The sequence below is a fragment of the Equus asinus genome, chromosome 2 (genome assembly GCF_041296235.1).
Source record: "Equus asinus isolate D_3611 breed Donkey chromosome 2, EquAss-T2T_v2, whole genome shotgun sequence".
NCBI lineage: Eukaryota > Metazoa > Chordata > Mammalia > Perissodactyla > Equidae > Equus > Equus asinus.
Genome location: NC_091791.1, coordinates 182081146 through 182103411, shown reverse-complemented (window position 1 = coordinate 182103411; position 22266 = coordinate 182081146). Strand labels below are relative to the sequence as shown.

The 22266-nt window shown below is 35.7% G+C and overlaps 1 protein-coding gene across 1 annotated transcript in view; it reads right to left on the bottom strand.

Annotated features, from left to right (window-relative positions):
* The window catches only part of TTC6 (tetratricopeptide repeat domain 6), a 183417-nt gene that overhangs the window by 40446 nt on the left and 120705 nt on the right, over positions 1–22266 (bottom strand). Inside the window, exons 17-19 of the mRNA XM_070520038.1 lie at positions 5719–5888; positions 3106–3226; positions 1546–1696 (exon numbers count right to left, since the gene is read on the bottom strand). Coding sequence (XP_070376139.1) covers positions 1546–1696; positions 3106–3226; positions 5719–5888 — 442 coding nt within the window. The remainder of the gene's footprint in view (positions 1–1545; positions 1697–3105; positions 3227–5718; positions 5889–22266) is intronic.

Below are 22266 nucleotides of genomic sequence, written 5' to 3'. Positions count from 1 at the left end.
TTACATTCTGATATTATGCTGGTGCTTTGCTTCCTAAGTATGCTCAGAGGAAATTCTAACTTCCACAGGAGGCCTCAACTCCATCAACAAGGAGTTAAGCAAAAGGACCACACATCCTTCCCATCCCTTCCCCAACAGAGGTAAAGAGCAAATTTTCATTGGGGACAATACTAAACCTTCCCTGAATCTTCTACCACCATCATCAGGAAGGTAAGGATTTTGAATGGGACTCTGGTCACACTGGGTCCCGAGATGTAGACAATGGAGAACAGAGCCTCCAGCCAACTCTCGGTGGACATGCAGCGTTTGCAGGAAATAACCTCTGTTATTTTAAGATGGTGATTTTAAAGTTTTGTTTGTTGTTGTTGTTTTTCCACAGCATAACCTAGCCTATTCTGGCTGAAACCAGTGTGAGTAAAGGACGGTAGGAGAAGAGGGCAGAAAGGTGAGGAGGAGCCAGTTCACGTGGGCTCTAGGAGACCTCGGGATTTTGTAGGATTTAGCTTTTATTCTGAGCGCAAAAGGAAGCTGTTGAAAGGTTTGGGTCAAAGAAGTGAAATAATCTGACATGTTTTTAACAAGATCACTATGGCTGCTTTTTTGAAAATCCATCCAAAAGGAGTGAAAACAGAAGCAAGAAGACCAGGAGGTCACCAACATAATCCTTGTGAGAATGACAGTGTCCTGGAAGGGGTTGTTAGCGGTGGCGTCGTGGAAAGGAACAGCTCTTTTGAAAGGTGGAGACAGCAGTTAACAGTGTCTGTCTCTGGAGAGTCAGATTTGGTTGGAGTCAGGAAGACCTTTTACTATTCATTGTATTCATTTGACTTTGTTAGACTAAGGATATATTACATTTTTTTACTTAAATAAGTTGTAAAATTTGAACAAAATTTAAAGGAAAGTATGAATGAGTAGGATCCCATTCTATGCAAGGATCCCGTTTTATGAGCCCACCCACTTACACACGCACACACACATATACACAAACACAAACAAAAACCAACACAGTCCAAAACGTTAATAGTAGTTCTCTCTAGAGAATGAAATTATGGATCACTTTTAATTTATTCTTATTTGCATACATATATTACATGCAATAAGTATATATTGCTTTTGTAATAAGGAAAAAACAGGTATTACTTAAAAAAATGAAAGGGCCAGCCCCATGGCGTAGTGGTTAAGTTCACGCACTCTGCTCCAGTGGCCTGGAGTTCACAGATTGATATCCCGGGTGCAGACATACACACCACTCATCAAACCATGCTGTGGTGGCATCCTACATACAAAGTAGAGGAATATTGGCAACAGATGTTAGCTCAGGGACAATCTTCCTCACCAAAAAATAAAAAAGACAAAACTTCACACCTCATCATAGAGGCTTCATAAGCGGATAATTATAGTTAACTATATCTACTTGATATTTATTGCTTACAAATGCATTAGCCTGTGTAATTAGCTGAAAAAGAATACATTAATATATTTTAAATTGTATTGAACAAATATCTAGAAAATTAAAACCTTTAAAAAAAATCAAACTTTAAATACCTTATGATAGGTTTCTGCTCGACAAATATAGCTTTGAATATATAAAGGATCAAGTTTAATAGCCTCAGAAAAATGCCAAATGGCTTCAATGTAGTTATCCAAGTGTAGCAGATATATGAGGCCAATATTTATATAAGCCAAACTAACAGTTCTAAAAAAACAAGAAAGCAAAATCTTGTTAGACATTTTAATTATTCCACATGTTCTCCAATTACAAATGAACCTCATGAAATATATACATCAATATATATCAGGGTTTTTTTTTAATGTTTTACTAAAGCAAAGTAAAACTCTCTCTATTAAAAATGATAAACACCTTTATAAAATCCTTAGGAGGGAATCAACATTTGCAGAGTTTGTGCTAGGAAGAGAATTCCTGAAGTCTCCTAGACTCTCAGCTATACTCCTCCTTGACTTAATCTGGACTTATCCTGAATTACAAACATAGTTTCCCTTAACTCAAAAGTCTTCGCCTCAGGCTATGTTAAATTCACCATGAGTAACAGTGAGAAACAGTAATATTCTCAGGCTTGGGGTTAAAAATCCTCTCCACATAGGTATTAACCCAGTCTCTTTTCTATATCAAATAAATGCTGTTTTTCTCTCTCAAAATCAAACAATTTTCAATACAGAAATGGCCTTAGAAATTACTTTGTTCCATGCCTCTATTTCAAAATACACGTCGTACAGCCTGACTTGATCGGAGCCCAGACCCTGTGCCTCAAAGACAGCAAAGTTCCTACTACCCATTTTTTGGATTTTTTGTAACTGAAACTCTTTTTTTTCCCTTCCTAGCTCAAAAATACCCGAAAGAAAACCACTGTGGCCATTATGGAGCCATGCTCCATGACTTTCCTGAGCCATGCGCGAAGTTTACCTTAGATAAGCTTAGTAAACAGTAGGCTGCTTGGCATGGAATTGGCATGGTTTGTTATTCTTTCTGACACCTTCCGTTTTAAGGAATGCTTCATGGAAAAGAAGGGGAATTATTTAATTAAATTCCGTGTTTTACAGCTTAGCTTTCTGACTAGCGTGTGTAAATTTCAGTCAGGGTTTCTTCCTGAACCTGCGTTCTAATGTTACTGGCTTTTTTCTTTTGCTTTACTAAGCAAAATGCAGTCAGATGATCTAAATAGAAGGTTCCCTCCTCTTGAGCCATAGGCTGTGCACAGCAGTGATATATCCAAGCAGAAGAGTCTGCCATTTTAAAACTGGAAGACAGTTTTGCATAAAGTTAACTTCCAAAAGCTCTAACCTGGGCATCCCCGAGCTGCTCTTAACAACTTGCTGATTCTGTTATTCACAGACTTAACTCCTCTCAAGCCCAGTCAATGTGTAAAATTTGCAAAAGCATCTGAGGCAAACAGATGTTGAGAACAGGTCTTATTTTAGAAGCAACCTTGCTCTTAGAAGCAGTATTCCACTTCTGGGATGACGTTATAATTGTCTCATTTTTACAAGGTTATTCATAATGAGAAGGAAAAGCATTTTCCTTTCATTCTGTTTTTTTCTTAATTTTATCCAAAAGTGAAACGAGTAAGGATGAAAAGAAAAACGTACCTGTCTAGAGAAATAACAGTTTCGAAGTCACAAATTGCCAGCAACCAAAGTTTTTGATCAGCATAGAGTATGCCCCGATGCAGAAAACAACTCAGATTCTCATAGCTGTCATTTATGAGAGCTTAAAAATAGAAGGGTATCTCTTAGTCAGGTTCTGAATGAACATATCTGAGTTATGTTTTAGTAAATACCCTTCCTACTGCTTATTCTTATTTTTTTAACATTACATAAAATAAAACATCTACAATGAATGTGCTTACTTGGAAAGTGAAAAACAGTATTCACATACAAATGTATTTGTTTATAAGTAACAACGTGGCTATTGTGGTCCACAAAGTCATTAGAACTGGAAGCCATGCGGGTGGTAATCGAGGACAGTCCACTCACTTTACAGATGAAGACACTAAGGTCCGAAGTGGCTGGGTACATTGACCATGGTGGTGCTGCAAGTCAACGGAAAGATGGGCCTAGAAACTTCTGACTCACTTCCGTGAATTGCAGTCAGAAGGGCCCCAGAAAGACAGGAAGGCATTGCTGCTACTGGCCAAAGAACAGGCTCTGGTACAAGGCCAGATGGGCAGACGGCAGAGGTCAGGTTTACACAGACAAACCAGGACAGGCAGCCCAAGGAGGCCACGCCAAGACAAGCAGAACTTGGAGTTAAGGCAGGTAGCTTGACTATGCATGTTCCGACTAACAGAAGCACGGGGCAAAAAGAAGCTCCCCTCAGTACTCCAGGTGTGTAGCTCTCGTCAGCAACCAGTCTAGAATCATCTAATGTCTCCTCGCTTACCCATTCCCCCTTCGCTTTCAAGAACGTGCCAGTGGCTTAGATGGGCTTTCCACAACATTTGATCCATGCCTTCTAAGCTTCTGAAGCCCATTCTGGCTAAGAAGGGAAAGTTTTGCCAAAAATATGCATAATGCTCACAGTCTGGCACACAAATAGTCACAGCACTAGATGTGGGGAAGTTTCTCTAGTAGAAGCAATAATCATACAGATTAGGTAAATAATCACGTGAAGGCAGTCTGACTGCTCAGTTCACAGTAAACTATTAGAATTACTTAAACTCTCTGTGACTCAGTTTTCTCATCAGTAAAATGGGGATGATAATAGCACCTACTTCATAACATTATTCTGAACCTTAATTGAGACACTCCATATATAGCATTTCGAATAGTGCTTGGCAAGTAGTAAAATGCCCAATAAATGTTAGATGTTAATCTTAGCTTAGAAAAACATCAAAGGTCCTTTTTGATCGTGGAAGGTAAAACTCCTTGGGCTACCCTACGGGAAAAGATTGAAGCCAAAATCCAGCTGGTCTGCTCCGAATAATTAAATAACTGGGATTTTGTATTATTGTGATAGCCTAGAAAAGACGGGGTGAGGAGCCCAAAACGTGGAGAAGAGGGAACTAGGAGAAAGAGGCCCTTAGAGAAGACCAGGGAACAAGGCGTTCAGCCAGATGGCAGATGGACAGAGCTAACAGAGTGAGATATGCTTCCAGAAATAAGGTGTGTGACCTTCAATTTTAAATTGTCTGTGCTCACTTTACCCTTTGAACCCTAAATCGTTCAGTAATGGACAGGAGCCACAAGAAGTGAGTGGGTGAGCAAAAGTGGAGAGGCCATCAGAAAGCAAAAATTAGATGCAAAGATTGCAAGAGAACTCAACAGGAATCCTCAGCTTTCTCCTCCAAGACTCCTTGGAAATAGAAGGGAGGGCACTAGACTCTTCTGGGCACAAACGATAGGATTTGAGTGATTTTATTTGAAAATTCATGGGAAGGGGACTTCAGACGGCAAGTGGACTTAGAGATAAGTCACAGTCATCTTGGATCCCTCCCTGCGGAGCGACGCATTCTCTCTGGAGAGTCTGATTGTCCCCTAACTCTAGATATTGTCTTGTCCAGAATGAGGAAGTGCTAGTACTTTGCTCCCAGGTGAATACAGCTCTGTTGGAGCGTTGGGCTCTGGCTGGAATTTGCCAGTCCGAATGGGCTAATTTATTCAGCTGAGGACTGTTTACTGAGCACTTACTCTATGCCCACAATTGTGCTGTGCATATTCATATGCCAGGAATGCACCGATAGAAGGTCAAGCGGAAATGGCCACTTTCAGCTGTTGGCGTCCTCTATCTACTGAGGATTCTCAAAGTCTATTTTCAGTTTAAGGGTTAAAAAATTCTGAATTCGACTAATCCATGGGCTGGGCCTATGGAGTAGGACACAGCCCACCAGGACAATTTATTGCCATTTTAGCAAGCTGACTAGGAAATAGATGTGGATTTCCAGAAATATCCTCCGAACTCAATATATGGAGATTTCATTGATATTATATTCTCCCTTTGCCACAGTTACACACACATGTAAATACGCACACTCACACACACTAAAAGCATGTATTCGAAACACTTAGCTAAACCATTGTTGCTTATAAGTATATATGCATATATGTACTATATAAACAGATATTAATATATAAGAATATATATTTACTATATAATAATACACATATTACATTAGTCATCCCACGTTAATATTCCACTCCCTGGAAGTGAGGTGCTGAAACTCAGATCAAATTCCCATCTCTGTGCAGTCGAAGGGAAAGCACCTGAAACGCTGAAATCCTGGAGGGCTCTGAAAGGGTTGCACTTTCTCAATAAGCAGGCCCTGTTGTAGAAGGCTACCCAGTTGTTAGGATCCAAGTGAATGGCAACAGAAAGATCCTGAATTGCTTGCTTATATAAGCGCCGTTTAAAATACGCTCTCCCTCGGCATGTCCTAGAAAAAGAAAAAAACTCATTTTAACAGGTATTGCAAAAAACATGTATTTTCTTTTTTTGGCAAACATATACAACTAGTCTTATATTTGAATAACAATTTGTGATTATTTCTCCTTGCTTCCCAAGAGTGTTTGGTCATGATGTTAATAGCAAAAAGGATATGAACTTTTTATAAATAAATCAATTATACTTTATCATATATATAATTATATGTTTATTAGTTATATGCTTACTAATTTTATTATGTTTCTTACTTTTACCTTACAATAAAATAGAGATGAGATTTATTTTTACTTGTTGAGTACCCAAAATGTTAGACTGTAATTTATAGAAGATTGTTCTCTAGAAAAAACAGATAATCCATTTTGAAGGAAACGGGCCTCAGCGAGTAGAGTTCTTATGGGATTTTTCTCTGGCACTGAAGATCCACCCAAATAAACAGGAGGCTGCTCTATTATGGATAAAACTATTGTATCAGTTGTGTGAATTGGATTCTGTCTCCATTAACTTCTGACTTCAATTTTGAAATTATCATTGACCTATATAAATTCCTGGAAATCTCATTTTTAATCATTTAATAATGGAAAGGAAATTAGCTTTTAGAAATAAAATAAAGAAGACATTTAAGAAAAAAAACAAGAAGAATAAGCTAGTAGGTTGCCTGCTCTGAAGAAGTTAAAATAAATCCAGGAGAAGGATAAATAGAGGTTCAAGAAAGTTAGATTATGAAAGCAATGGTAATCTGGAGAAAAGCATGCAGCCAGTATGTTAGCAGACAGGTAACAGTCTTTCAAAAGCACTAAGCATCCTGAGACCCAGGATATTTTATCCTGGAGCAAAATATTTTTTACCCTATTATTTTTTTTTTTAAAGATTGGCACCTGAACTAACATCTGTCGCTAATCTTCTTTTCTTTGTTGGTTTTTTCCCCTTCTTCTTCTTCTCCCCAAAGCCCCCCAGCACATAGTTGTATATTCTAGTTGTGGGTCCTTCTGGTTATGCTATGTGAGATGCTGCCTCAACATGGCTTGATGAGCAGTGCCATGTCCATACCCAGGATCCAAACCGGCGAAACCCTAGGCCACTGAAGTGGAGCATGCGAGCTTTACGACTCTGCCATGGGGCTGGCCCCTACCCTATCTTTAAGAAATGTCTTATGTATTTTCTATTGAATACGAGAAATTTATATTTATTTTTAATTATTTCTGATTGCTAAAGAATATTACTAATTATTTTTCAGCATATATATGATTCTGAACTTAATATCTTACAGAATAAACCTTTAGTAATATTTAGTAATAACCTTTAGTAATTGACCATTAAAGTCATGGCAATTCTTCAAACACACTGACTTTTGCATCTGTTCCTTCTCTCATTTCTACTGCTTTCATACTTCCCTCTCATCAACTCACACCTGGGCTAGTAGTTTTACTCCATTCCTAGCTGTAGAGTGATCAGATTTGATCACCACATAATAAAGATCTTTTTTCTTTATTGAGTTATTGATAGGTTACAATCTTGTGAAATTTCAATTGTACATTAATGTTTGTCAGTCATGTTGTAGGTGCACCACTTCACCCTTTGTGCCCACCCCCCACCCCACCTTTCCCCTGGTATCCACTAAACTGTTCTTAGTCCATAATTTTAAATTCCTCATATGAGTGGAGTCATACACAGATTATCTCTCTCTCGCTGGCTTATTTCACTTAACATAATTCTCTCAAGGTCCATCCATGTTATTGCAAATGGAATGATTTTGTTCTGTTTTGCAGCTGAGTAGTATTCCATTGTATATATGTACCACATCTTCTTTATCCATTCGCCTGTTGATGGGCACTTAGGTTGCTTCCACGTCTTGGCTATTGTAAACAGTGCTGCAATAAACATTGGGGTGCACAGGACTTTTGGGATTGCTGACTTCAGGCTCTTTGGATAAATACCCAGTAGTGGGATGGCTGGATCGTATGGTAGTTCTATTTTTAGTTTTTTGAGGAATCTCCATACTGTTTTCCATAGTGGCTGCACCAGTTTGCATTCCCACCAGCAGTGTATGAGGGTTCCTTTTTCTCCGCAAGCTCTCCAACATTTGTTGCTATTAGTTTTAGATATTTTTGTCATTCTAACGGGTGTAAGGTGATATCTTAGTGTAGTTTTGATTTACATTTCCCTGATGATCAGCGATGATGAGCATCTTTTCATGTGCCTATTGGCCATCAGTATATCTTCTTTGGAGAAATGTCTCTTCATGTCTCCAGCCCATTTTTTGATTGGGTTGTTTGATGTTTTGTGATTGAGTTGTGAGAGTTCTTTATATATTAAGGATATTAAGCCTTTGTCAGATATATGACTTGCAAATATTTTTTCCCAGTTAGTGGGTTGTTTTTTTGTTTCAATCCTGTTTTCATTTGCCTTGAAGAAGCTCTTTAATCTGATGAAGTCCCATTTGTTTATTCTTTCTATTGTTTCCCTTCTCTGAGAAGACATGGTGTCCGAAAAGATCCTTTTAATACTGATGTCAAAGAGTGTACTGCCTACGTTTTCTTCCAGAAGACTTATGGTTTCAGGTCTCACCTTTAGGTCTTTAATCCATTTTGAGTTTATTTTGGTGAATGGTGAAAAAGAATGGTCAATTTTCATTCTTTTACACGTGGCTTTCCAGTTTTCCCAGCACCATTTGTTGAAAAGACTTTCTTTTCTCCATTGTATGCCCTCAGCTCCTTTGTCGAAGATAAGCTGTCCATAGATGTGTGGTTTTATTTCTGGGCTTTCAATTCTGTTCCATTGATCTGTGCACCTGTTTTTGTACCAGTTCCATGCTGTTTTGATTACTGTAGCTTTGTAGTATGTTTTGAAGTCAGGGATTGTGATGCCTCCCGTTTTGTTCTTTTTTCTCAGGATTGCTTTAGCAATTCGGGGTCTTTTGTTGCCCCATATGAATTTTAGGATTCTTTGTTCTAATTCTGTAAAGAATGTCATTGGGATTCTGATTGGGATGGCGTTGAATCTGTAGATTGCTTTAGGTAGAATAGACACTTTAACTATGTTTATTCTTCCAATCCATGTACATGGAATGTCTTTCCATCTCCTTATGTCGTCATCCAGTTCTCTCAGAAAGACCTTGTAATTTTCATTATATAAGTCCTTCACTTCCTTAGTTAAATTTACCCCAAGGTATTTTATTCTTTTTGTTGCGATTGTGAATGGTATTGTATTCTTGAGTTCTTTTTCTGTTGGTTCATTACTGGAGTATAGAAATGCTACTGATTTATGCAAATTGATTTTATATCCTGCAACTTTGCTGTAGTTGTTGATTACTTCTAACAGTTTTCCAATGGATTCTTTGGGGTTTTCTATATATAAGATCATGTCGTCTGCAAACAGCGAGAGTTTCACTTCTTCCTTCCCTATTTGGATTCCTTTTATTCCTTTTTCTTGCCTGATTGCTCTGGCCAGGACCTCCAGTACTATGTTAAATAAGAGTGGTGATAGAGGGCATCCTTGTCTTGTTCCTGTTTTCAGGGGGATGGGGTTCAGTTTTTGCCCATTGAGTATGATGTTGGCGATGGGTTTGTCGTATATGGCCTTTATTATGTTGAGGTAGTTTCCTTCTATGCCCATTTTGTTCAGAGTTTTTATCATAAATGGCTGTTGGATCTTGTCAAATACCTTCTCTGCATCTATTGAGATGATCATGTGGTTTTTATTCCTCAGTTTGTTGATGTGGTGTATCACATTGATTGATTTGCGGATGGTGAATAAAGATCTTTTTTCTCAAAAACTTTCAGCAGCCCCTATTGACAATGGGATAAGGTCAAATTCTTTAAAATGGCACATAAGGCCCTCCATAAGATAGCACTGTCTTATAATACCTTGAATTGACCTTTTTGCTCTTCTTCAATTAATTCGATGCCTTCCTACCTAAAGGTAATGACCCTTTAACTCAAGAAGACGTAGACAACCAGAATAGAGCAACAACTAGGAAAGAATTTTGAGCGTTTCAAAAAAGTTTGCCTTCCCTTCAAAAGGCTACAAGCTGGGATAATTTTAGAAGTAAGTTATTTTAAACTTTCAAAGAACAAAAATTATCCAATCCTAAAGGACATATTTCTAAGAAAAGAAATAAATGGAAGGGTTAATTTATCTTGAGAAAGTAGTGAAATCCTAAAATCAAAATGTGACTACAAAACTAGTGAACACTCTTACAATGAATATAGATGAAGATTCTTAAAGAAAGTAAAGACAGAGAATTCAGTATAGTTCAATAATATTCCATCTAAACATATATGATGGCCAAGAGGCATTTACCCTTCAAAATTAGAAAGCCTATAAACATGAGCATCTTATAAGTAGATCACAAGAAAAAATTAAATAAGAAAAGGATAAAAGGATACTCCCTTGAAATAATTAAAAAATGAATGGCTCCAAAATTACAACTATTATATTTTCTGGTAAAAAAACAAAAGCATTTTCATTAAATTCAAAAGATGAAGATTCCTATTATCACTAACATTATTTTTAAGTTAAAGTCAAGGCAACGATAAATTGAGTTGAGAGATTAGGGCAGAGCAAAAATGGTAGAGAACTCCAGAACTCCATCCTTCCACAAAAGCAATGAATAAGCTGGCAAAAACTGTCATAATCAACTTTTTTGGAACTCTGAAGTCTAACTAAAAACTTACAACAACCAGGGGAATGTTTAATAAAGGGGAAAGAACTGCTGAATTTTGGTAAGAGAGCTCTATAGTGTTCTAACTTACACTATTACCCTCCCCCACTTCCCAGCTCCATGGTGGCCTTGAGGATGGCAAACTGCATTCCTGGTGCAGGTTGCTAGTACAAAAGGGAGCAATACAAATCTCATTCTCAAAGAACTGTGGTTACGTGTTTTGACCTGTCTGGTGGATCACTGAAAGCCTGGTTCAATGGTTTCCCTCTGTTTTGTCTGCCTTGGAGCTTCCTTGATGATATTGATCAAAAGCATTTAAAGGTAAATGTATTGACTGCTGCCACCTGGGGCACAGGATAACAGCTGGGGCAAGCAATAGACAGACCAAAAAGCCTGGGAAGGAAGAAGCTAAAGAAGGAGATACCTGGGGGAATGAGGGTTTTGGAAAGTTTCCACATATTCCAGGGACTCTAGAAGGCCACCTGCAAGCCCAAGGCTGGAAGCATGCACAGAAAAGACCTAAGAAGAATGTAAGCTCTCACCTGAATCTGGCTGATTCAGACTCCATGAAAGCAGGAAATGAAAGCTAAGGCATTCAAGTTGTAACTGCCTGGGTAAACACTGAAGGAGTGCCCCAACACAAAGTCAATCTGCAAAGACTGAGAGAAGCATTGTTGTTGTTGTCTGGCTACAGGAGTTTAAGGAAATCTCGGTCAAATCACTAGTTGACAAGTAAGCTAATAGAACAGAGACTTCAGTGGCCACACATTGCAAAGAATATTGACTTTACAAAATCAGTTCAGAAAAGTCACTAAACAAACAACATGAATGACAAGAAGCAGTGACAACAAATCCTGGAAGGGGAGAGGGTGAATCCAATATCCCAAGTCACCACATTATAATATTCAAAGTGTCTACTTTTCAACAAAAAATTACAAGTAATGCAAAGGACCAAGAAAGTATGGCACATTCACAGGACAAAAAGAAATTAATAGAAACTGTCCCTGCGGAAGCCCAGACATTGGACGTACTAAACAAAGACTTTAAATTAACTGTCTCAAATATGCTCAAAGAGCTAAAGACAACCATAGACAAAGAACTAAAGGAAACTAAGAGAATGATATCTTAACACATAGAAAACATCAATAAAGATAGGGATAGATAGAAATTGAATGATAGATAAGCTATAAAAAAAAGGAACCAAATTGAAATTCTGGAGTTGAAAAGCACAAAAACTGAAATGAAAAATTCACTATCAAGTTTGAACAACAGATTTGAGTAGGCAAAAAAAGACTCAGTGAACTTGAAGTAGGTCAATTCAGATTGTCCAGTCAAAGAAGTAAAAAGAGTGAAAAAGTAAATAAACAAGGCCTGGGGGACCTAAGGAACACCATCAAACATACGAACACATGCATATGTTGCAAGTTGCAGAGGAAAAGGAGATAGTAAAAGGCTCAGAAATAACATTTTAAAAAGTAATGAGTGAAAACTTCCTAAATTTGATGAAACAAATAAGTCTATGCATCCAAGAAGCTCAAAGATTCCATGTAGGATAAACTCTGAAAGATTCACACAAAGATGCCTTATAATTAACTTGTCAAAAGACAAAGACAAAAAGAGAATCTTAAAGCAAGAGAAAAGCAACTCATCATGTACCCATGATCCTCAATAAGATTAACAGTTGATTTCTCATCAGAAATCTTGGAGGCCAGAAGACAGTGGGATGGCATATTCAAAGTGCTTAAAGAAAAAACTACCAACCAAGAATTCCACATCTGGCAAGCTATCCCTCAAAACTGAAGAATTTAAAACATTCCCAAATAAATAAAAACTGAGGGAGTTCATTGCTGGTAGACCTGCATTACTAGAAATGCTAAAAGGAGTCCCTAAGCCTGAAATGAAAGACATCAGGCAATAACTTGAAACCATAAGAAGAAATAAAGAACACCAGTAAAGGTAACAAAGAGGTAAATACAAAAGCCAGTATTATAATATTTTTTGTTTTTAACTCCTCCTTTTTTCCTATGTTACTTAAAAAGCAAATGCATATAGCAATGATTAGAAATCTATGTCAAGGTATATACAATGTATAAAGATGTAATTCATGACAATAACAACATGAAGCTGGTGGTGGAGCTACATATAGGACAGTAACATTTTAGTATACAATTGAAACCAAATTGCTATTAAATTCTAACTAGATTGTTATAAATTATCATTTTAATTGTAATCTCAGGGTAACCACTAAGAAAATAGCAATAATATAGAATAAATAAAAGAAGTGAGAAGGGACTCAAAATGGTACACTAGAAAAAAAATGAATTAAACACCAAAAAAGGCAGTAATAAAGAAATTGAGGAACAAAAACTATACAAAACATACAGAAAACATATAGCAAAATATGGCATATAGCAGTTAGTTTTTCCTTACCAGTAATGACATTAAATGTAAATGTATTAAACTCTCCAATTAAAAGGTAGATATCACCAGAATGGATTTTTAAAATAACATAATCAGACACAATAGGTTGAAAATGAAAGGATGGAAAAAGGTATTCCATATAAATAGTAAACAAAAGAGAGCAGGAGAGGCATTACTCTGATACCAAAGCCAGACAAAGACATCACAAGAAAAGAAACCCACAGACAAATATCTCTTGTGAATACAGATACAAAATCCTCAACAAAATACTGGTAAACTGAATGCAAAAGCATATTAAAAGGACTATATACTATGACCAAGTGGAATTTATCCTAGTAACAGAAGGGTGATTCAACCTATGTAAATAAATCAATGTAATACACTACATAAATAGAATGAAGGGGGGAAAGAACCACATGATAAAGGACATTTTTGGAAAACTCACAGTTAACATCATACTCAGTGGTGAAAGACTGAAAGATTTTTCCCTAAGATCAGGAATAAGACAAAGATATCCGCTTTCCCAACTTTTATTCAACATTGTACTGGAAGCTTTAGAAAAGAGTAATTAAGCAAGAAAAATAAATAAATAAAAGGCCCCCAAATTAGAAGATGAGAAGTGAAACTATCTCTATTCATAGATGATATAATCTTACATATAAAACTCCTAAAGAACTCACAAAAAAACTATTAAAGTTAATAAATGAATTCAGTAAAATTGCAAGATACAAGATCAACATATAAAAATCAGGTGTAATTAAATGAAACTAAGAAAACAGTTGCATTTACAATAGCATCAAAAAGAATTAAATATTTAGGAATAAATTTATCCAAAGAGGGATAGGACTTGTACACTGAAAAATGTAAAACATTGCTGAAAGAAATTAAAGGTGACATAAAAAAAGACACCTCACGTTCATGAATGGAAGACTTAATGTTGTTAAGATGGCAACGGTCCCCAAAGTGATTTATAGAGTCAAAAATGTAATTCCCATCAAAACCCCAACTGCCCTTTTTGAACAATGGAAAAACTGAGACTAAAATTCATAGCAAATTCATAGGAATTGCAAAGAATGCCAAATAGCCAAAACAATCCTGAAAGGAAACTAAGTTTAAGGACTCACACGCCCCAATTTCAAAATTTAGTACAAAACTACTAAAATCAAAACAATGTGGTACTGGCACAAGGATAGACATACAGGTCAATGGAATAGAATTGAGAGTCCAGAAATAAACCTATCCATCTATGATCAATTGATTTCCACAAAGGTGCCAAGACCATACAATGGAAAAAGAATAATCTCTTCAACAAATGCTTCTGGGACAACCATGTAGAAGAATGAAGTTGGACATTTACCTCACAACATATACAGAAATTAACTCAAAATGCACCAAGGTACTAAATGTAAAAGCTGGAACTACAAAACTCTTAGAAGAAAACTAAGGGCAAATCTTCACAACCTTAGATTTGGCAATGCTTTCTTAGATATGACACCAAAAAGCACAAGCAACAAAAGAAAAAAATAGATAAATTGGACTTCATCAAAATTTTAAGCTTTTGAGCATCAAGAAAATTAAAAGACAATCCACTGAATGGAAGAAAATATTTGCAAATGATATCTCTGATAAGAGTCTAGTGTCCAGAATATATAAAGAACTCTTACAACTTAACAGCAAAAGGCCAAACAACTCAATTCAAAAAATGGACAAAGGAATTGAATAGACATTTCTCCAAAGAAGATACACAAATGACCAATAAGCACATGAAAAAATGTTTAACATAATTATTAGGAAAATGTAAATCAAACCCACAATGAGATACCACTTTATACCCACTAGGGTGGTTATATTCAGAAAAATGGGAAATAACAAATGTTGATTAGAATGTGGAGAACTGGAACCCTCATACATTCCTGGTGATAATGTAAAACAGTGCAGCCAGACACTTTGGAAAACAACCTGGTAGTTCCTCAAAAAATTAAACATAGAATTACCATATGACCCACCATTCCACTGCTGAGTATATACCCAAGAGAATTGAAAACAGGTATTCAAATAAAAATTTGTACAGCTATGTTCATCACAGCATTATTCACAATTACCAAAAGGTGGAAACAATACAAATTTCCATCAACTAATGAATAGATAAACAAAATGTGAAATATGCATATAATGGAATATTATTCAGCCATAAAAAATGAAGTACTGATTCATGCTACAGCATGAACGAGCTTTAAAAACATCATGCTAAGTGAAAGAATTCAGACACAAAAGGTCATATATTATATGATTCCATTTATATGAAATATCCATAATAGGCAAATCCAGAAAAACTGAAAGTGAGTTAGTATTGCCAGGGGCTGGGCAGAGGGAGTTATAGGAGTGACTATTTAAATGAGTAGGAAGTCTCCTTTTGGGGAGATGAACATATCCTGTAACTAGGTGCAAGAAAAGCATTTGACAAAATCCAGTACCCACTCATGATAAAAACTCAGTAAACTAGGAGTAGAGGGGAACTTTCTCAATTTCATAGACTATCTATAAAAAACCTAGAGCTAACACATTTAACAGAGATAAATTCAAAGCTTTCCCATGAAGATCAGGTACAAGACAAGTGAGTCCCCTCACACTTTCAACATCATACTGTAGAAGTCTTTGCTAATGCAATAAGGCAGGTAAAGAAAATAAAATGTACACAGATTGGAAAGGAAGACATAAAATTGTCTTTGTTCACAGATGACATGATTATCTATGTAGAAATTCCAAAAGATTCAACAAAAAACTCCTGAAGCTAATAACTTATAGCAATGTTGCAGGATACAAGGTTAATATAGAAAAGTCAATTGCTTTCGTATGTACCAACAACAAACAAGTGGAAATTGAAATTAGAAACACCATATCATGTATATTAGCACATTATACATAGGTATAAATCTAACAAAATATGTACAAGATTATGTACAAGATCTATATGAGGAAAGCTACAAAACTCTGATGAATGAAAACAAAAAATTAAATAAATGGAGAAATATTCCATATTCATAAATAGGAAGACTCAATATCATCAAGATGTCAGTTCTTCCCAACTTGATCTATAAATTTGTCACCAGTCATGGATTCTGAACTATTTCTCTTGTCTTGTCTGACCTATTTCTCTTGTCTCACTGAAAAGTGCATGAGTTTCTTTCTCTAATGCCCTTGAGGTTGTTGGTTTCAGCTATGTTCCAGGAAGAAGATCTGAACACCAACTGCCCTGAACTGGTTCAAACTCCAAACATAAGAGTGATGCCTGTGCAGATGGGCAAAATGCACAAGAGTAGCCACGGCTTTGTGAAATTATTCCCTGTGGTCTCCTTTGGTTGCTGCATGCTGCAAATAAAATTTTACTTTGTGTGACAACTAATTCTGGTGAAGACTATGATTTCAACTCACCAAGAAGCAGACCCACTCTGGTCCTTAAACAGATTCGATGCAATCCAAATAAAAATTCAGAAGTTATTTTATGGATATTGACAGACTTATTCTAAAATTTATATGGAGAAGCAAAAGAACCAGAATAATCAACACAATATTGAATGAGAAGAACAAAGTTGGAGGACTGATTCTGCCCTACTTCAAGAATTACTATAAAGCTACAGTAATCATGACACTGTGGTACTGGTGAAAGAAAAGATCTATACAAATAGATCAATGAAACAGAACAGAGAGCCCAGAAATAGACCCACATAAACATAGTCAACTGATCTTTGACAAAGGAACAAAGACGATACAATGGAGCAAAGATAGTCTCTTCAACATATGGTGCTAGAACAAACAGACATTCATGTGCAAAAACATTTAATCTAGATAGACTTTATATTCTTCACGAAAATTAACTAAAATGGATAATAGCTCTAAATGAAAAATACAAAACTATAAAACTCCTAGAAGATAACCTCTTCTTGATGACCTTGGGCAGGGTGATGCCTTATTAGATATAACACCAAGGACACAACTCATGAAAGAAATAATTGATAAGCTGGAATTCATTAAAATTAAAAACTTCTGCTTCATGATAGACAACATCAGGAGAATTAGGAGACAAGCCACAGAATTGGAGAAAATCTTTGCAAAAAAAAATATGATGCAGGACTGTTACTGAAAACATACAAAGAACACTTAAAACTCAAGAATAAGAAAACAAACAACTAGGTTAAGAAATAGGTCAAAGACATTGACAGACACCTAACCAAAGAAGATAACAAATAGCAAATAAGCAAAGATGGCGTACATCATATGTAATCAGGGAAATGCAAATTAAAACAACAATGAGATCTCACTATATACCTATTAGGATGGCCAAAATCTAGAACTTTGACAACACCAAATGCTGGTGAGGATGTGGAGAAACAAGAACTCTCATACATTGCTGATGGGAATGCAAAATGGTACAGCCACTTTGGTGGTTTCTGACAAAACTAAACATAGTCTTACCACACAATCCAGCAATCACACTCTTTTGGTATTTACCCAAAGGAGGTGAAATTTATGTTCACACAAAAACTTGCACACAAATGTTTATAGCAGCTTTACCGATACTTGACAAAACTTGGAAGCAACCAAGACGTAGGTGAATGAATAAATAAACTGTGGTACATCCAGACAACGGATTATTCAGTGTTAAAACTAAATGAGCTATAAAGCCATGAAAAGACATGGAGGAAACTTAAATGCATATTACTAAGTAAAAGAAGCCAATATGAGAAGGCTACATACTGGATGATTCCAATTATATGACATTCTGGAAAAGCCAAAACTCTGGAAAATAAAAAGATCAGTAGTTGCCAAAGATGGCAGTGGTGGAGGAGACAGAGGAAAAAGCAGAGCACAGAGGATTTTTAGGGCAGTGAAAATACTCTGTGTGATATTATAATGATGGATATATGTCATTATACATTTGTCCTAACCCAAAGAATATACAACACCAAGAGTGAACCCTTAGGTAAACTATGGATGATGGGTGATTATGATGTATCAATGTAGGTTCATCTTTGGTAAAAAGTGTGACATTCTGTTAAATGATGTTGATAATGGGAGAGGCTACGCACATATAGAGCCAGGGGATATCTGGGAAATCTTTCTACCTTCCTCTAAATTTTGTCTTAAACCTAAAACTGCTCGAAAAAATTAAGTCTAAAGAAAGAAAGAACAAAAATATTCTGGAATGAGATACAATATGTTGTAAGTGTACCAATAGCCACTGAGTTGTACACTTTTAAATGGCAAGTTGTGAATTTTACTTCAAAATAAAAAGTTTAGAAGTATAAATTTTGAAATTTCAGAGACAAAATTAACAGTACTTGAATTTAATTGGCTTGTCTACATATAAAATCTATTAGTATCAGCAAAAAATATTTCAGCACAGATAAGGGAGTTAATTAAGGTGGTCAATTACAATTCAAGATTCAAAAAAGCATTACTCTCTTAATTAACAGAAATAAGTACTTATAAAATGCTACGAAAAACTACCTCATTCATACAAGAAAAAATATATTTAAAAAACTGGGACTGAAATTTACTCTAAAATGTACTGGACCTATATGAACAAAACCACTAAAGTTTATTGTAAATTTATAAATATTTGGTTGAAATTTTTTTAATGTTTTAAAATATTTTTAAGAAAGTGATTCTAAAGTTCACCTGGAAGGGAAAGAAATATACGTAATCCAGGAAAATATAGACAAAAAAAGAATAATGAAGGTACATTCCCTGAAACAACAATTAAAATGATATATTAATATAAGAATAGGAAGATAGATCAATGGAAAAGAAAAATATATCACCATATATGTATGCAATTAATGTGAAAAATTAGCATGTCCAATCAATAGTGAAAGGATTGTGCAACAAATAATATTGGATAATTGATTCTCTATTTGGAAAAAAGTTATCCCTACCTCACAATATATATAAAACAAAGTGTATATGGATTAAAGTTTGAAATTTTTTAAAATTAAACTTTTATATAATTAGATACAACTGTAGGTGAACTGTTATCTGATCCCAAAATAGAGAATGAATTTCTAAACATAAGAGCAAAGGAAGAAACTGATAGAAAAAGACTAATAAATTTGGCTAAACACAATTTTTAAATTCTTTATATTAAAAACAATATACAAATTTTAATGAGGCAAATGACAAACACTGTACACAGAAAAACGCACACATAAAGTGCACAATTTGATGATATCTAAATTTAAAAAATATATAGACAAGACTAATAAAGGAAAAATTATTCAAAATGTCAATAAATATATTTTTGGTTCAGCCTTACAGAAACGTAAATAGTGAAATATTATTTTAATTATCAGACTGGCTGAAACTTTAAATGATTATAAAAATAGAACACTCAGTATTGGTGAAGGTATTGGGAAATGGACCTCCTCCTTAACGATAGTGACAGTGTAGATGGGGACATTTCAGATGTCAACTTGGTAATAATTATTAAGAATATTAAAAATATCCATACCCTTTAACTCAGTAATTCTAAAGCTAAGAACTTAATCTAAAGAAGTAATCAATGACATAGATGAAAGTTTATGACCAGATGATCATCAATACATTATTTCTATCAGGAATAAATGCAAGCGATCTAAATATCTGGCAGTGATGAAATAAATTATGGTGCACCCACAAGAAAAAATCATAAATCCATTAGAATCATAGTCTGAAGCATATTTAATGCCTTGAGAAAATTCTCACAATATATGATAAGTGAAAAATTTATATTAAAATATGTGATGTGACTTTAGTTTTGCAGAAAGACAGTATGTTTTGTATGTCATGCGTATATAACTACTTAAATATTAACATTAAGAGAAAATTGTGATTTTTTTATTTCTTCTTTATATTTTCACATTTTTTTTCAAACATTCCCCATGGAAATGTGTTGTTTCTATAATAAAAAATTAACTTCTTGTTAAAAAAGAGTTAAAAGACAAATAAATTGAATCATTAAGTTTTCCCAACTCTGAGTAGAAATAATTGAGTTTATTACTGGAGCAATAGAAAATATTAAAAGTGAAGATTTCTGCTACCAATAATGAAAGACCAGGTAATTCAAACCAACTTTCCTACTGATGACAACTAGAAAAGATGTGCTAAATGTGAAAAAATACATGGTAGAAAATATTGGAGAGCTGCAAGAAAGTAAAAATTACCAGGAAAGGATGTGGAAGAGGATGGAGTGCAAAGGAGATTAGGCTGGCTTTTGAAGCTGCTTTTCCAACGAGGCTATTTGCCTGTCTTGAAGGGGGAAAATAACAGGTTGGTGGTACTGAGAGTTTCACAGGGCTACTGGCTAGGCACTGCAGTCTAGGACTCATCAAGAAGGACAGGCCTTGAGGAACCTCCACTCCTTGTAGGTTGCAGCCACAAAGAGCAACATGTAAAGTGTAAAGAGCCACTGGAAACAGACAGGTCCTTATGGAGCTGCAGCTCATCTTGGAATCCTCTCGATCCATGAAAATGGACTAAGGAGAGATGCTGGATTGCTAGCGCCCTTTGGCTCCTGTGGAAAGCAAGCGTGAATCCTCCCTAGAGGAAGATAACATCATTCTGGGCCTTTGGGGTTTTTCCAAAAAAACAATTTTTCAAATGTAATGATATATGTACAGTAAAACATAACCAGGCATACAAGGAGGAAAAAACTACAAGAATAAAATCCAGCAAAGATGAGAGAGAATACAAATGAAACTAGACCACTCTCTTACACCATACACAAAAACTAACTCAAAGTGGAATGAAGACGAATGTAACACCTGAAACCGTAAAACTCCTAGAAGAAAACATAGGCAGGAGGCTCCTTGACAAAGGTCTTGGCAATGAATTTTTGGTTCTGACTCCAAAAGCAAAGGCAACAAAAGCAAAACTAAACAAGCGGAACTACATCCGACTAAAAAGCTTCTTTCTGCACAGCTCAGGAAATCATCAGCAAAATGAAAAGACCAACCCACTGGATGGAAGAAAATATTTACAAATCATGTATCTGATAAGGAGTTAATATCCAAAGTATGTAAGGAACTCATACAACTCAATAGCAAAAAAAAAAAAAATCCAACAAAAAATGGGCAGAGGATCTGAATAGACATTTTCCCAAAGACACACAGATGCCAACAGGCACATGGAAAGATCCTCAACATCACTAATCATCAGGGAACTGCAAATCAAAACCACAGTGAGATATCACCTTGTGCCCATCAGAATGACTGTTATCAAAAAGACAAGAAATAATAAGTCTCGGTAAGATGTGGAGAAAAGGGAACCCTCATGCACTGTTGGTGAGAATGTAAATTGGTGCATCCAGTATGGAAAACAGTACGGAGTTTTCTCAAAAAATTAAACATAGGGGGCCAGCCCAGTGGCTTAGTGGTTAAGTTTGCATGCTCCACTTCAGCAGCCCAGGGCTCACAGGTTCAGGTCCCAGGTGCAGACCTACACATAGCACATCAAGTATACATAGCACAAGGATGTGGTGGCATTCCACATACAAAATAGAGGCAGACTGGCACAGACGTTAGCTCAGCAACAATCTTCCTCAAGCAAAAATAGAGGAAGATTGGCAACAGATGTTAGCTCAGGGCCAATCTTCCTCACACACACACACACACACAAATTAAAAATAGAATTACCATACGATTTAGCACTTCCACTTCTGGGTATTTATCTGAAGAAAACAAAAGCACTAATTTGAAAAGATATATGAATGCTATGTTCATTGCAGTGTTATTTACAGTAGCCAAGATCTGGAAACAACCTAAGTGTCTATCAATGGATAAATGGATAAAAAAGATGTGGTATATATACAATGGAATACTACTCAGCCATAAAAAAGGATGAAGTCTTGCCATTTGCAACAACATGGTTGGAACTTGAGGGAATTATGCTAAGGAAAATAAGTCAGACAGAGAAAGATAAATACCATATGATTTGACTTACATGTGGAATCTATAAAACAAAACAAATGAACAAACAAAACCAAAATCATAGATACAGAGAACAGAACAGTGGTTGCCAGAGGGGAAGGAGCTTGGGGACTGGGTAAAATGGGTAAAGTGGGTCAAGAGACACAAACTTTCACTTATAAAATAAACAAGTCATGGGACTATAATGTACAGCTTGGTGACTGTAGTCAATAACATTGTAGAGCATCCTTGAAGCTTGCCAATAGAGTAAATCCTGAAAGCTAACTTTGTATGATGATGGACGGTAACTAGACTATTTGAGGGATTGTTTCTCAATGTATACAGAT